Below are 17462 nucleotides of genomic sequence, written 5' to 3' on the forward strand. Positions count from 1 at the left end.
TATAGTAAATGTTTAAAATAACTACCACCTTCCGCAAAACATGCATCAATTCGCCTTAATATTGATTGGTCAACTTTTTTTAATATATTTGAAGTATTTTTGAAAATTTGAAGTATGTTTTATAATCACACACGATTCATATATTTTGTTCCTTAGATCTTTTTTATTTTGGAATGCCGTTTTACACACTAGCGACTTCAAATGACCTCACAAAAAATTATCTAGAGGGCTTACATCGAGTGATCTGGGAGGCCATACATGCGATCTTGCTTTTTCGATCGAACGGTTAAGATAGTTCTTTACCTGAAATTGTTGACGCGCAATTGAACTAAAGTGTAGTGATGATGCACTATCATGCATTAACGTTGGCTGATCCTTAAATTAATACATTTTAAATATTTAGGATTAATGTAAGTTTCAAGAAATCTAAATGCAGCGTTTTTTAATGTTTCCTTACATTCATTGTTCTCTTATACAATGCTGCATATATTTTATTAATTTGATAATAGAAATTCAAGCTTCAAACTCATTTTTCTTACAAAATGACTGCTTTTAACAAGAAATGCCAAGAGTACCTTTTTTAAGTAAAAATAAGTGGTAAATAGACTTTTTTTATTCAAAAATAGCATACATGGAGTTACAAAAAAGTTATGGATATTTAAGAAGTTTTATTCACTACCCAACAATTGATTTAGTAGGATTTTATAGTTCCAAAACTCCAATACATACATCACTAATTTGGAACACAATATAAATATGCAACTGATAATATTTGATATTTAAGTTTTGTAAGCCCTAGAAGAAGTATACTTGCTTTTTGAATGTGAAACGTACGAGTTAGTAAGGAAAGATAGGAAATACGCAAAGGAAGTAGTATTGAATGTAAAGTTCTAAGATTAGAAACGAGTCAAAGAAGAAATTTACAGTGGCTAAGATCACTAATGAGAAACTGCAATACTTTTTAGGCTAATGTTCGGATGATTACAGAGAAGGTTAAATTAGTAAAGAAGAGTGATTTAGAGGATTCTATTGATTTAGAGGATTTAGAGGATTTAGAGTGATTTAGAGGATTCTATTGGAGGATATTCCTCCAATAGAAACGTCGGGATGAAGTTAGTTGAATCTGCCAGCAAAATTTTAATTTGCCACGACCTAGTCGTTTTGAATTGTGGTTGATCTGAGAATTATTTCGTCTGGTCAACTAATTGTTACGACAGAGACATACACGTTTTAGGATTATATTGATTCGCTATAAATAGCAGATTTGCTAGATGGTTCCTTCGTATTAAGGCATCATATCCCGAGACCTGGAACGCTTCATTGTTAGAGAATTCATGTCAGAACTAATAGTATAAAAAAGTATGAGACGAGGCTATTAGCAGCCTCAAATGTTATGTAAATCATATTGCAAATAATACAATCAGCTACAAAATTATAAGACACTATATTACTAGACAAGAATATAACTAGATTCTATTTTCCCCGGTAAACTTCCCGCAGTTCAGCTCATCACCTATTACTGTTGCCAATATTTTTTGAAAGAACGGTTTTTTATCATGTATTACAACATGAAAGAAAAAATGTGCCCATGATTCAAATGCGGAATTATCATCAGGCTTAACTTACAAACAAGCATGTTCTGTGCCTAGCAATGATTCACTATAGTGATTAATTGAAACAGTTCCCACACGAATTCAAAATGGAAAACATATTTCTCATTTCAGTGTTCAGAAATTTGGGGACATTTTTTTGGAACGTAAATATAAATAGACTTTTCTGATTGAAAGTTTATTGTGAATCACTGCCCCGAAAATTAGTCAGTTTTCCAAGTAAGAAGGTGTAGTGTGTGTGAATGGATACGTAATTACACCAATATGGATTTATATTTCTCATTTCCATATACATAAATGTTGAGATTCGAGACTAAGAATAGGTAAAGCGAACTGGAAATGTAGGGTCCATGAAATCAGTTACCGTTGTACGTGAGAGTACAAAAGAGAATATTAATATATTTTTTTGTAAATAGCTTTTAGTGGGTGCGATCCAAACATTACACCTGTCATTACCTGAAAATATAAACATCATTAAGCTACTGGTGCCAATATGCTTGTATAAAACAGGAACTGTGTGAGAAACGGTTTCGATAGACCGAGGGAACATATTTTCAGTTTCATTGTTGTCTGTCTGAGATCCCTGCAAAATTATCAGAAAACGAAATAAGCTGAAAGCGTATATTTAGTCTTAGGTTTGCTGAGCAATGAGCCGAGCGACTGAGGACACCAAATCCATGTTATGACGTTGAAAACAAATTAAACCATCCCTTGGGCTTTTAGAACTAACTTTCAGAAGTGGGTGATACTACTTGATAAAAACACCGACCTTTCTGACTTTCCTCGTTCTCTTGGTGGTAGTTTCGGTGGTTGTCTCCGTATCCTCCCATTCTTGGAAGTACTCCATTTTCCATATCACTCCGTAAAAGAACCGCACTAAACACACGCGCGAAAGTCCGCACAGAAAGTCAATCAAGTTTAGTTCAGTCGCAACCACCTTTATCACGAAGTCAAAGAAAACCCCTTTTAGGGGGTGAGTTTCTGCTCTTAATCGGGCACAAACCGTTAGTTACCGAACCATACCGCCCACGAAAACCGCGAATTAAATTCGAACGCTCGCGTCGCGACGACTCGACTAAAGTAGCATCGCTCTCCTTATTTCGGGAAACAGGGTACTTTTCGGATACTCACTGCAGCGAACGAGTCACGGGAGACTGAATCATTTTTGCAATTTTTGATTTGAGTGAGAATCGAAGGTTATTATGTGAGGAGTCTGGACATCTGATCACACTGAATAAGCACTTTGTAAGCACCATGAAGATGGATTACGGATAAATAATTGCTGTCTGGGGGCTGGAATTGGGCAATTCAAACTGGATAGGAGATTGAAGATTGTCATTTGAAAACAGCATGCCACTTGGAATAAGTTAACGAAACAACTAAACTCGTTTTTTTCTTCTATACTGTTTGGGAATAACACAAGGACCAGATAAACACTGGGAGCAGGAATTCTTAGGAGTTCATGAAGACTGATTCCTGAACTAGCTTCAAGCAAGAAGTCCAAGTAACTGATATCTAACATGATGTACTTCGTCTTTCCAGGAAAAGATTCCAGTTAAATCTCCAAGGAAAGACAATTATAACGACACCGTAGCGTTCAGATTGACGACTATGAGCTAGAAAAAATTACGTCCTAAACGAAGACTTTAGGTCAAAAGAGAGGTCGCAGTGAAAATACATTCCCTGGACATAAAGAGATATGCATAAGGATACCCACTAATCTCTAAGTTTTACTGATCAAGACGAACGTTGATGGTGAAGAAAGGTGTAATGGTGTTCGCAACATTCATGCAAGCAAAGAGTGTCATTGCAGCAAAGGTGAATATTAGCATCATTCAATCACCAGCTATTACGACAGGAGATCATAGTTACGGGTTGAATAGTCTAAAAAATAAAGAAGACTGCGTGTGTGGACCGCGCTATCAGCAGAATTGAGACGTTGTAGATAGAGAATATGCAAATTAAATGAATGCTAAGTAGAATGATTTCGTAAATTTCTAAGTCAGAAATTTTTAAAAAATGGTCCTGGGGCTTACACAAGACATGCATTCCTTTCTCCTTAGGGTAGATATCTTGAAGTCTCATATGTAAGTACATATAACCATGAGAACTAATGAAATACTCATTGTATACTATACTATATTATATTATACTATTGTATATACAGGGTGTAACATAAGTAGGGGTTTTCCTTTTAACACGGCATAGACCTCAAAAAACTAAGCAATATTTTTATATAACATTTTTTCGAAATCTCAAAAACAACCGAAATGTATCTATGAAAGTTTTAATAAGTACCATACTTTAGCTACTACTCACTACGGGATTGACTACAAAAGGTGTTCGAAATTGTCTCCATTGATTTCACTTGCATAAATTGTCGCTCGCCCTATCCACGACACTATGCATGCTGTTAGAGATGATTTTCCTCTAATATTAACAACATATCTATCAATTCGTGAATCGACTAATTATGGACCATTGTTAATTTAATAGAATCAATAGTGATAGTTTATCAAAATAACACCTGGAGCTAAACTTTACAACTGATTTTTACGCGGCATGGGTAAATTGCATAAAAACAGTAAACATTAAATGTTTTTTGCGTTTTTACAATAGCTGATCATTTTTTGTGGGAAGTTTTATTTCCTTTATATTGAATTTACTATTTTATGCAGGAATGAATTTAGATTTTATACAAAAATTTATTTAAACTCATATGCGCATATTTCGTTTCTTTTTTAGATTTCGAAAAAATGTTATATAAAAATTTTGCTTCATTTTTTGAGGTCTATGTCGTGTTAAAAGGAAAACCCCTACTTACGTTACATCCTGTATAATATATATTATGGGAGATACCCTAATTTCGTGGTTAATTTTATAATTCGTTTATACTGGTTTAATGGCAAATATACATGAGAACAAATATTTTGAGGCTTGAGACGAATGGACAAATTATTCATGCACGGAGGTACATATTCAAAACTTTCTGGAGAAACAATCTGAAATGTCATAACCAGACTCAATTATTACTCAACGTCACCCTTGAATAATTTATTGTTCTATTCTCGGAATGCTCAACCTAGTAATAAAGTTCAAAATGTTCTATTTGCATGATTTATTTGATTGTAAATCCCTATAAACTCCTTGAAACCTACTCGCTCCGCAGTTTCTGCATTCCGCAACTAAAATAGTGTGGAAAAGAGAAATTTCATACTTGAAGGCGCACGATACAAAAGATTAATTGAGACGGTAAGTAAACTTCATATTTATGGTCTTTGTGGATTATCCCTGTTGGTGCTTCGAAATGGATGATTCTTTCTTCTTAACTACACTTTTAAAATAGTCTTGGGGCATTGACATTATACAAACAGAACGTGTGTAGACTCCTTTATCGTAAAAAGCATCCAGAATTCTATTTCTGGACAAAACTTATTTCATCTTCCAGCATTCAATGTCGACTTTGAAGAGTATTTTTAGACCTTAAGCATATATGTTAAGAATAAGTGTGTGTACCTTTATCTCTTTCAGTTATCGCAGTTTTCTGAGTGGGTATTGTAACTAAACAATGGAAGGGAGAGTAGCATAAGTTCCATCTGAAGTTTTAGAACGATCGTAGCTAAAAGATAACTGAACATATGCTGAATTTTAATGACGAAACGCATAATAATGTCTCACCGGTTCTGTAAGCAATTATCAATCATAAAATGTAATTTAAAGTGGTTTTCGGCAAACGTCCTGGGTGAGCTATAAAACTTTAAACGTATTTTTAAAGGGAACCATTGCCAAAAATAGTTTTCTAAATTAGATTTTATCTTTTGCTGTGGGCTTGGCGAAATAAAATCATTAATTTCGGAAACACGTGGTAAAAGTGAAAAAATACGACAGAAGACACATTTATTACGTGAAAATTCTAAATTATTTGAGAAAAGCAATTGCTAAGTTATTTGGAAAAAGCAATGTTTTTGGTTACTGGTTGTCTGTTTAATATTTATTTAATTGAAACTTAAATAAGATTCAAAAACCAATTTTTCTTAATATTTTTTGTAATATTAGCCAAATAAAATTATAATTTACAGAAAAATAAGTTTGTGGAAAATTATCAAGCACGGTCGAATCTCAAAAAAACAAATTTTGAATTGAGATTTTTTTACATTTTACACGAGTCGTTTCACCTATCTGGAAAAATACTGAATGTTCAGTGATAGGACAACAATCAGTGGTGTATCGGGATATCCGCAGAGATTCAATTCTAAACCTACCATGTGGCTGGAAGTTTGATTAAATGATAACCTGGAAAGGTAGTATGTTCAAGAATATGAGAATGACCAGGTAAATCTGGCCCAAACGGTTCAGATTGGTTAGTTCAGGTTAGGTGAGGAGTAGCGAGAACATAGTTTGGGGAAGGTGTAGAGGGTGGTAGGGCATCAGTAAATAACGTTAGTGATTAATGAAGCCGGGTAACTGAGGGATAGAATATCACAAGACGAGAAAAAATATCCTCCTCATTAGTGGTTTCATGTATGTGATTTAAGACCATAATATGTATATAAAGGGACAATGTATGTGTATGCAAGTAGTAGGGGAGAAATTCTACATTCGGATAATGCTTGAAGTCCCAACGTTTCCTTGCTCCATGGAAAAAAAGTTCGAAGGTGAGGACAAGTGGAGTTGGAAGCACAGTTGAGGTCGAAACGATGGGGCTTATTTTGATCGTGAGTAACATAGGAGGAAGGAGATTTAAGGGTAGGATAAGAATTGTCTGTAATAATGAGGCGATGATATGAATCAGGGGGTTAAGTCGGCATGCAATAAGCTTTAGAATAGCAAGGAAATAATGTTAAAATAAGAGAAAAATTATGAAGTGATAGACAGACTGGGGTGGAGGTTAATGGGTAGGGGAGTATATGCGATTTGTAGGAGTATTGAACGCATTAGGATCTAGCTGAACTTTTAGGTAGGGCAATTGCTTTTGGAGCATGAATGGTTAGGCTAAGTTGTTTGGGAAACTGCGTGTAGGTGTTTGTTTGTATCTTTGCAGTTTTACATCGGTTATTTTTATTATATGTTTCGTACGTGCATTTTATTATCATATTTATTTCAGACTAGAGTTAATGTTGCATCACTTTGTGAATTTGTAAATAAGTTTGTTGGATTTGGAGGGATTGGCAGAAAAAGAATGGCATTAGAGAAGGAGATTGAAGGAGCTCGACTCGAAGAAGTTGAGGACTTGCTAATGTCTTCTGATAGAAAACAAGAAAATCTGTGTTTTTTATGTTCAACTCTTTTCGTTCACGTTATTTTGGATTCTCGATACTTATAATATTTATTTTATTAAAAACAAATTTTAGGAAGCACTATAAAAATTTTATAATTGTGCTTAAACCAAATATTTTCAAAATTCAATTAGATCGTTACCCACGTCTATCTCCATACAGTATTCTTTCTATACCAATGAAGATGGTCAGTGCCAAATTAAACAGAATTCATTTTCAAAAGAATGCTAATAATTGTTTTTTGCAAAAAAGAGTGAATGCCAAAAAATTTAACCGTACAGCTTTATTCACACTTACGATTTATTTTTATGAAACGATCAAGTTTATTTTTAATAAGAAATGGCGCCAGTATTTTAAATAGGAAGTACTTAGTGTTATTATTTTAATGGTTATTTACATAAAGTGGTCTCAAGTTTGCCCCATTGCACAAGACGTTTGGTCTTTTGAAACATAGATTATTCTAATGCACATAGTCTGAAACAGCAATATATTTGTATGTAGTGAATGAAAATGGGTCAATTGGTTTTAATTTGATCCGTCTAAATCTAAAATCAAAATGTAGTCACACATGCATTTTGAAAGTATTTTGGAGCAAAATTAGAGCTAATTAGGGCAAACTTTCCATTAAAAACACTAGAGCAAGAGCCAAACTGTTTATATAAAATCTCATTAGTTCCGGTCTAAAATTTCAACAAGCCCGTAATTTTCGTATCTTAGTGGTGTGTTCCAGCGACGGCCCATGGAAAACGCCGCCATTCCGTTTTAATTATTCACGGTGCGTAATTATAACGCGATTAAAATTTACTACACCATTATTACTCCGGTAAATCCTTTGTATCGTTAAATCTGGAATTGGTAAGATCCAGGCTTGGGATGACTATAAAATTTAATTGTAAAGCCATCTCCTGATATTTATTTTAGTTAAGTTTAACATTACCCAGAGAGCTAATTCTGGAAACATTTTAGTCCTTCTCAAGAGACTTCTACCCGAGGATATCCAGCACACTATAGGACATTGAATTTTGGCAGAACTTCACAGACAGTGTTTAATAATAATAGCTGGACTTTCAACACCTTTTTTCGAAAGTGAATTATGTCATAGGTTCAGATACAAAAAGCTCATTAAGGTTTTCACTTAATGTTTCTGACAACAGTCCAACTTTTATCATTGATTATGACCGAACGAAGCATAATGTTGATAACAGTGGATAGTTGCCTTAGTTTCTGGATTAACAAAAAAGCCTTTTCTAGGTTGACCATCTCATTATTGATACTTCAATTAATGGCTAAAAAGCAAATTGAAACTACAACTCGTCTATTTATGACCTTTCACAAAAGACGAATATTTAGACGAAATATGGATATGTACACATACGAGGTTTTTGTTTATTGGAAAGCCGCCAAAGAACAATAACCGAGACCGCATAGAGTGTACAAAATTGCACTGACTTATTGATTACAACCGATGTGTATAAATAGATTCAATAAAAAATCGTATTGTGGTGTTATTTATAACCTCTAAAACGATCAAAATAGAAATTTTCCAGTCTAGCATAATTTCCTTGGAAATACTATGTGATATTACCGGATTTATGCTTTTGTTATAGGCGCAATATCTGATGTTTAGTGACGGTTGATATTATTTTTGCGCGTAAACACATCTCTACAATAGACATTTTTGCTCACTTGCATTCATGTGAGTAGCGTTTAGGTTTTGGACTTTTATCCAGGGACCAGATCCAGACGCACTCTCGACATCTATCGGTTAACGTGCTAAATTTAGGAAGCAACATTGCAGAAAGCGATTTGGGAAAGTTTTATTTGTGAATATGTATTTAAGATTTGGCAGAGGAGCTACGTATTTAATATGTGAATGCAAGCTCATGCTTGAATGGTAAATAGGAAGTATTGAAATTTGCTCGTAGGAAATGAAGTATCGGGAGAAGGCAGTCTTGACCGACTTGTTAAATGAGAGAGGTGAGAATTTTTGCATTCTACCACCCAGGACCGAAAATCCAAGATTATTTATCGTTTATATATATTAATCGATGAAAATAAAGTAGGTGATTAGGTGTCCTTCACTTTCAATCATCATTGTATTCAAGAACTGCATTCACATCAATAATCGAACTTTTCAAAGTTTCCTGCCAGTGGCCATTAAAAAATTTCGGAGATCTTAGAATAGTGGGAAATAAGCACAGGAGGCAATCATTTTGATTTCACTGATTTTGATCAAAAACCCACAGTTTTAACTTGGGGCAGTAGAGCATGATAGAACACTCGAGTGGAAGATTCAACTGCAACAATGAAACTGCGATCTGCGTAAAGTTTAAGACTTTTAAGATCTGTGCACAACATTTCAGAATCAAATATCTTCATGCCATAAATTCCACGACTCTATTAGATTTAGTCAAGGTAAATTACATTGTAAGCCAAAACCCTTGTCAAGTAGATTCATAATTCCGATACAAAGACCACCGTCATATTTTGGTAATAGCCGGAGATCAAAGAGGACCCATTAACTACCGATCTAGCTCCGGTTGTCGCCGAAGATATATTTTTTTGATAATAAGGAATATCAAATATAGTTTCCAAAAACAAATAGTTCTTGTTATTGAATTTATGTTGAGTCACCCCTGTTTCTAAAGATAAGAGACATAAATACTTAATTATTTCAGAAAGTTTGCCAGTAATTATTATTGATGTAAACACCTTAAAAGAAAAACATATGTAAGGAAATCCTCTATAATTTTTAATATCCTTTTCTGATCCAAACTTAAAGATTGGTCTAAGCCAAGACCGTTTCCAGGTAAAATAAGGAAAATAACCGCGCTTGAACAAAAACTGGAAAATTTGACCCAGTGGACGAGTCTTCACAATTCTTAGGAAATGCCGAAGACAATCTATCAGGGCCCTTGTTCTTATTAAAAGTTGGAATTTCTTTATTATTTTAAGAATCTTATGAGTCTGAAAATCAACAACTTTCGGCTCAGGCATTTCTTCACAATGTTCACTGGAATTATTCCATTCATAGTAATTATATTATAACAATTATACGAATGCCGAAGACATTCTAGTAGAGCGCTTTGCGACCGTATAAAATCTTTATTTTAATATAAATAAATAAATATTAAAATGAATCCTGAACAAAAATTACAAATTTACGAACTAGTTGAGTACGAAAAGTGTTCTATAACAGAAATAGGATGTAAGCATAACACTTCCAGAGCGAATGTGTTATGAATTTATAAACAAATTAAAACGATATAAATATATGATGAATAATTATGGACTAAAAGATCCTGTAACTAAATTGAAAGAGGAACTTGAAAACGTTACTACTCAAATGCAACAAATGCGTACTAGTACTAGTACTGAAGCGCAAACACAGTGTGATTATAAAGATACTGTAATTAACAGTAACAAAGAGATAATAAAAAGTGAACAAAGTGAGCAATTGAGGCAATTAAAACAACCAAATAATGAGGTTACGAATGCGAATAATCATCAATCAGAAAATGAACAGGCACCTGACAAATTTATATACAATTTAAATGATAAATATAAATATGGTAATTTAACCAGAAAACAAGTTGAGGAAATAATTAAAAATTTAAAAACCAAACCACAAATGTGTTTGTATATAACTAAACATCAAATATGCACAGTAAAAGGGATATAAAAAATTTTTAAATGTTTTATTTATAGTTAATTTACCTATAAAGAAGTTATTTTAAAAATACATAGTTGGATCTATTTAAACTAAAAATAATATTAAATCTATACAAATTTAAATAGTGAGCGCCATCTATGAAAGAAGTTATCAAGGTGCTCTGTTGGGGAGAAAACTACCCACTATACACATTTTTGACATTTAAAGTGTATGTAGTGCATTATACACTCAAGAGTAGTTCACACCGAGAACCTGCACCGACAAGTGACACTCACAGGAGTGACAGTTGACTAGTAACAGGGGCGGAAATAGCGAAAGGGTTGGTTAGTTATAAAAACCCAAAAAGACCCTTAAAATCCCTTTTACACGCTTAGTCTCTCATACTCTTAAGCTCTTATACCCAAAAGCTCTTAAGCTCTTGAACTCTTATACTCTTATTCTTAGCTCTCTCGAGGTAACGTACCACGATTATCACCCTCAGTATAGCACATACAGACTGTGATAATAAATGTAACAATAGTTTTTGTGTAAATAAAGATAGTCGAGTAATATCAGCGCGTATTTTGTATCTATGACTAATATCTTCGCCGGGTTAGAATACTGGTCCCTTCAGCGTGTTCAACTTGTAACGGAAGAATAGATCACCCCGTTAGCACCAACAACACGCCGCGTTACTCCGAATTCTATCGGTAAACGCAAACACCTATAAACCCGACATGTACATATTGTTATGTTATTTTTATTCATTCAAGGTTATGTTATTCTACTCGTATTTTTCTTATCTTAAAAATTTATAAAATGAATAAAAAAATTTACCTTAGAAATAATTTTACACGAATCATGGCACGACAATATCGTGTTCTTGTAAATTACATGCAAAGAGGCGCATGTGAAGCAAATTTGAAAGTAATAGAAGATAATGAAAGTGGTGTTTTCCTAATCCTTTCGCCAGGGCCAGCGGTCTATCCAATGTGTATTGGAATTACAGACATTGATAACGTAATAAACTTAAGTACAACAACTATAAGACTGGAACTGGAGTTCTTAGGACAGGGACACCACATCGACATTGAATTTGGAACGGAATTGACCAAAAATGCGTTCCGGAGACTCATCAGAGCTGATAGGTAAAATATGAACTATAATTATAACAGTTGTTAACAAAACATCAACTTTAATCCTATAAAACAAAAACTAACATTCTATAAGTCCTTATAAAAAAATTATTTTTGATGAAGATGCAGAATGTCATATCTATAGCTTATGTCACTTTTTTTTTGTTCCAGTCTTCTATAAGATATAGATCAAGATGAACTCTTATTGTTTCTGAGCTAAACTGTATTTTTTTTTAATATTCTTGCAGTGATGACGATTCAGGAAGGTCCTCAGGTACACCAAGCCCAAATTCACCAGTTTAATTGAATATGTATACAGGGTATTTCAAATTCGACCTTCACCATTGGGATCTCGGAAACTAGAGGAAATACGAAGAAGTTTAATTGGGGGCAAAGTTGCGTAATCTAATGCTTGATCGAATACCATTTTCAAAATATTAATTTTTCGAGTACTTCCAAAGATATCCCAGAAAAACTAAAAATTGGAGAATCCATTTTTATTTTTTTTAGCGTTATTTGACAAGAAAGGTTAAATCCGTAAGCACATTTTCATTGCCACTTTTTCTCAGCTACACGATGACATATTCAGATTTACCATCCGACGTTTCGTCTTTCGGCTATCATTATCAACTTTATTTTTTCTTATGGGCGCCATATTGGATTTTTCGACAGAAAAATATTGCGTTTCATTCTGGTATCATTGATATAGAACTTCTTATAATTTACTTTTTTAAAAGCCGAAATATTTAAATAAAAAGAAATATTACATAGTTGGCCTTGACACCATCGAAAGACTTTCTTTTGTTCGCGCTATATGACAGAACTCTTCAGACGAGATTAAAGCGTGCGCAGATTTCTAATGAAAATGAGCTTCAGAAATGAAGAGAAACAAGATATGTTAAAACTTTATTACAAATTTGATAAGAACAGTACGAAAACAGCTCAAATGTATTTTAAGTTATATCTGGAAAGACAACAGCCGCATAAAACATTTAAAACTTTGGATCAACATTTAGCTGAGTTTGGTACCTTTGAAAATCTTTTTTCATTCTGCTTCCATACTTCATTTTAGGTTTTTGGTCAGTTTAGTGAGTTTGGTGCTTTTGAAATGTTCATCCAAAGTTTTAAGTAATGTTCTATGCGGCTGTTGTCTTTCCAGATATAACTCAAAATACATTTGAGCCGTTTTCGTACTGTTCTTATCAAGTTTGTAATAAAGTCTTAACATATCTTGTTTCTCTTCATTTCTGAAGCTCATTTTCATTAGAAATCTGCGCACGCTCTAATCTCGTCTGAGGAGTTCTGGCATATAGCGCGAACAAAAGAAAGTTTTTCGATGGTGTCAAGGCCAACTATGTAATATTTCTTTTTATTTAAATATTTCGGCTTTTAAAAAAGTCAATTATAAGAAGTTTTATATAAATGAAATCAGAATGAAACGCAATATTTTTCTGTCGAAAAATCCAATATGGCGCCCATAAGAAAAAATAAAGTTGATAATGATAGCCGAAAGACGAAACGTCGGATGGTAAATCTGAATATGTCATTGTGTAGCTGAGAAAAAGTAGCAATGAAAATGTGCTTACTGATTTAACCTTCCTTGTCAAATAACGCTAAAAAAATAAAAATGGATTCTCCAATTTTTAGTTTTTCTCGGATATTTTTGGAAGTATTCGGAAAATTAAAATTTTGAAAATGGTATTCGATCAAGTGCTAGATTATGCAACTTTGCCCCTAATTAAACTTCTTCGTATCTCCTCTAGTTTCCGAGATCCCAATGGTGAGGGTCGAATTTAAAATACCCTGTATACTACAGGGCCTGGCACAAATCAGTTAACGATCTCTGAAAACTACGCTTGCGCTCGGTGTCATATCTGTATTCAGGAAGATGTGATGCAGTTTGAACATAAAATGTAACATTTAAGCAGTCATTACTTTTTGTATCTAAATAAATTAACAAATCAATAAACAGTGTTTCTGTATGCTCTTCTATTCTTTTTCCTCTGTATACAAATCGGTTAAATGACTTTTGCCAGGGGCTATGAACTAAAAGTATTTATGACACAATAAAAAATGTGTTAAATAAATCAAATATTTTTTAAAAAGGAAAGATGCACCTAAACGTCTTTCTCCCACTCGTCATATGTTGTGCAAACTAACTTTTTTGGGGAAATAAAAAAAAAAAGAGAATAAATTTCTTTAATTTTCCCCAGGTAGGTACCTAGGCGTTTGAGAAGGTTTTTGATGCCTTTGCTTAAAAGTTTTTCCAATGATTTAGGTGGGGCAAAAAGATTAGTGCGGTGGGTTTTTGGCGGTGATTGGGGGCTAGGTAGGTACCTGGAGATTTAGAAAATATGAGGTGGTAATTGGTGCCAAATGTGGTATTTTGGGGTGTGGGATATAACAGCCCACCTAGTAGTTATTTAGGTACAAGAATGAGAAATTGTTTTTTATCTCGAAAACGGCTACTTGAGTAACAAAACACATTAAAAGGTCTTTTTTATTAAGAATTGATGGAATATTACAAAAATACATTCGTATTTAGAAAAGTCAGTGGGGTATCATTTTTAAAAATTAAAAACATTCCATTGAATGGCTGCACGAACGCCACTAGTGGAAATTTTCTTCTTTCGGAGATCTTAGGATAGTGGGAAATAAACACAGGAAGCAATCATTTTGATTTCACTGATTTTGATCAAAAACCCACAGTTTTAACTTGGGGCAGTAGAGCATGATAGAACACTCGAGTGGAAGATTCAACTGCAACAATGAAACTGCGATCTGCGTAAAGTTTAAGACTTTTAAGATCTGTGCACAACATTTCAGAATCAAATATCTTCATGCCATAAATTCCACGACTCTATTAGATTTAGTCAAGGTAAATTACATTGTAAGCCAAAACCCTTGTCAAGTAGATTCATAATTCCGATACAAAGACCACCGTCATATTTTGGTAATAGCCGGAGATCAAAGAGGACCCATTAACTACCGATCTAGCTCCGGTTGTCGCCGAAGATATATTTTTTTGATAATAAGGAATATCAAATATAGTTTCCAAAAACAAATAGTTCTTGTTATTGAATTTATGTTGAGTCACCCCTGTTTCTAAAGATAAGAGACATAAATACTTAATTATTTCAGAAAGTTTGCCAGTAATTATTATTGATGTAAACACCTTAAAAGAAAAACATATGTAAGGAAATCCTCTATAATTTTTAATATCCTTTTCTGATCCAAACTTAAAGATTGGTCTAAGCCAAGACCGTTTCCAGGTAAAATAAGGAAAATAACCGCGCTTGAACAAAAACTGGAAAATTTGACCCAGTGGACGAGTCTTCACAATTCTTAGGAAATGCCGAAGACAATCTATCAGGGCCCTTGTTCTTATTAAAAGTTGGAATTTCTTTATTATTTTAAGAATCTTATGAGTCTGAAAATCAACAACTTTCGGCTCAGGCATTTCTTCACAATGTTCACTGGAATAATTACTACAACAGCTCTCAACATTGCTAGTTAAGATTTAACCATAATCAATGTAGCTCCGCTGTAGAGTCGTCCTTACTGGTTAAGATAAGAGATGCAAATTCTGGACAATTTTAGAAAATTTGCTAAAATCGGAAGCAATGGAGCTCCCCAAAAATTTTGAATGCTCTTTTTCGACCCGTGGATCACTACCCATGTTCAATCCATTCAATTCACTTATCTTGTTCTCAAATTCCAACTTCTTGCCATTTCGTGGGAAAATGTAATGTTAGGTACAATTTTTTATTTTCGGGAATTTTCAGGTTTCAGAAAATTAATTGTCAAGTTTCTTTTGTAAATTCTCTCTCAGGTTTGTAGTTGCAGTTGCAACGGAGATAGCATTAGAGGTCATAATATATCAATCACTTTACGTTGTGTTTAAGATTACGGAAAACGGTATTCTCCATTTCTTTCATAATCGATGGATAAACCTTAAAAAATTCTGCAGCCTCTGGAAAAACATTTTTCGATCAAAGATGCGACGTTGTCGGTTATATAAAAAAGTAGTAACAACTCTGATATACAGTGTGACCCATAAAGTTCGTATCATATGGGAAATTTTTTTGCTTATGAATTTAGGTACATTTTGACTTTGCTTTCGGGGTGTGCTTTAGAAATTATGAGAAATGACAGCCAAATGGAAAAACAAATGACTGTCTATTACTGTCATATTGTATTTTTTTTCAAAAATATTCAAAGTCTACCATTATTTCTCAAAATTTTGAAAAATTACAAAGTAAAAAGTTTCTCAGCTTCTTATTTTCTACCCATATGCCAATTTTCAACTTCCTTATACGACTTTCATTAATTTTTTTTTGTATTCCTGTATTTCCGAAGTATTAAAAATGGGTCAGCAACCTTGTAAGAATAATTATAGTAAATAAAAAATTAATTGTCTGAATGAGTATCCATTAGTTAAAGTTGTAATAACTTCATCTTTTTAAAGAAAATGTAAAATTCATTAAAAACGCTACGTATGCCTTGATGCAAAATTGATCTAGTTTATAAAGAAAATGTTCAGGTTACCTTATTCCGGTATTTTTATAAAGTTTATTGACACAGAATTAGATATAAACAAATATCAGCTGACCGATTTTAATACTTGGGAAATGTAGGAATACAAAATTTTTTTTTTAATGAAAATCGTCCGAGAAAATTTAAAATTGACATATGGGTAGAAAATAAGAAACCGAGAAACTTATTCTTTTGTAATTTTTCAAAATTTTAAGAAATATTGGTAGATTTTGAAGGTTTTTGAAAAAAAATTGCAATTTGACAGTTATAGATAGTCATTTATTTTTCGATTTGTATATCGTTTCTCATCATTTCTGAAGCACAACCCGAAAGCAGAGTCAAAATTTAGCCATAATCATAAGTAAAAGAATTTCCTATGTGGTGCGGAATTTATGGGTCACACTGTATGCTGAATGGGACACCCTGTAGATGGTTCAATATTTAAGTTCATTATTTCTTTTTGATAATTTGGTTTTAATAGTCCCTATGCCTATCTTTAGCAATTTTCGAAAATGTGCTTAATTCTTATTCGAAATAAGGCCCTAATAAAATCTTAATATTATATCACGTGACTAAACTAAAAACAATATTTTTCGGTTAAAAATAAAGGATAAATATTTGGCAAAGTTTCGACAAATTCAACCATTGACTCGTTATAATTTCCAATATTGTGATAGCAGAGCCAATAAGAAAGCTAAAATTTTGAAAAACCCAAAAGTTAGCGACGTAGTCAGAGGCCAGGGGCGTCTCACAAACAACATTAACCCGAATATTTTTAAAATGATGCTGCAAGCAAAGATTGGCAAAAGTGCAAACAATGACATGGAAATAATGGAGCCCGTTAACGGAACAAAGTATCAAACCAGCTCTTTTTGATTTTAGCAAGGAAGACGAGTTTTTGAAGTAAACATGCATCCGCTCCAAAAAACTAGTTTCTATTTCAAGCAGATCGAAACCACCTTAGCTGACCCGCCATGTTCATTAGTCGCTCCGGCACTTCCCGACATCCTGTAATAAATGTCCTGTTTATGTTGCGGTCCTGTTGCATAAGTTCTGTTTACGCCACGCATATAAATGCGAATATATTTCATTAACTGTAATCCACGTATAAATCGAACGTAAATTACCCAACTGCAGAAGCAATGAGTAAGTGATGAAGGAAAATCGTAAATGCTACGAGAATGAAACACATAAAGATAAAGCTGCAGGTGTGATTATCTGGATAACGTACAACTGACCAGTGCATGCTAAA

The 17462-nt window shown here is 33.4% G+C and overlaps 2 protein-coding genes across 7 annotated transcripts in view; one reads left to right on the top strand and one right to left on the bottom strand.

Annotated features, from left to right (window-relative positions):
- The window catches only part of tmod (tropomodulin), a 94878-nt gene that overhangs the window by 46088 nt on the left and 31328 nt on the right, over nt 1-17462 (bottom strand). Inside the window, exon 1 of one of the 6 annotated variants that reach the window (XR_010752812.1) lies at nt 2380-2564. The exons of the other annotated variants lie outside the window; for them this stretch is intronic. The gene's annotated coding sequence lies outside the window, so the exon portion shown is untranslated. Of the gene's footprint in view, nt 1-2379; nt 2565-17462 lie in introns of those variants that run through there. 6 annotated transcript variants of the gene reach the window in all.
- LOC136417424 (uncharacterized) lies at nt 11337-13639 on the top strand. The gene is made up of 2 exons (XM_066403101.1): nt 11337-11686; nt 11923-13639. Exons 1-2 carry the CDS (start codon nt 11358-11360, stop codon nt 11975-11977), a joined length of 384 nt encoding a protein of 127 aa, XP_066259198.1. The 5' UTR covers nt 11337-11357; the 3' UTR covers nt 11978-13639.

This window comes from Euwallacea similis, chromosome 28 (assembly GCF_039881205.1).
Source record: "Euwallacea similis isolate ESF13 chromosome 28, ESF131.1, whole genome shotgun sequence".
Taxonomy (NCBI): Eukaryota; Metazoa; Arthropoda; class Insecta; order Coleoptera; family Curculionidae; genus Euwallacea; species Euwallacea similis.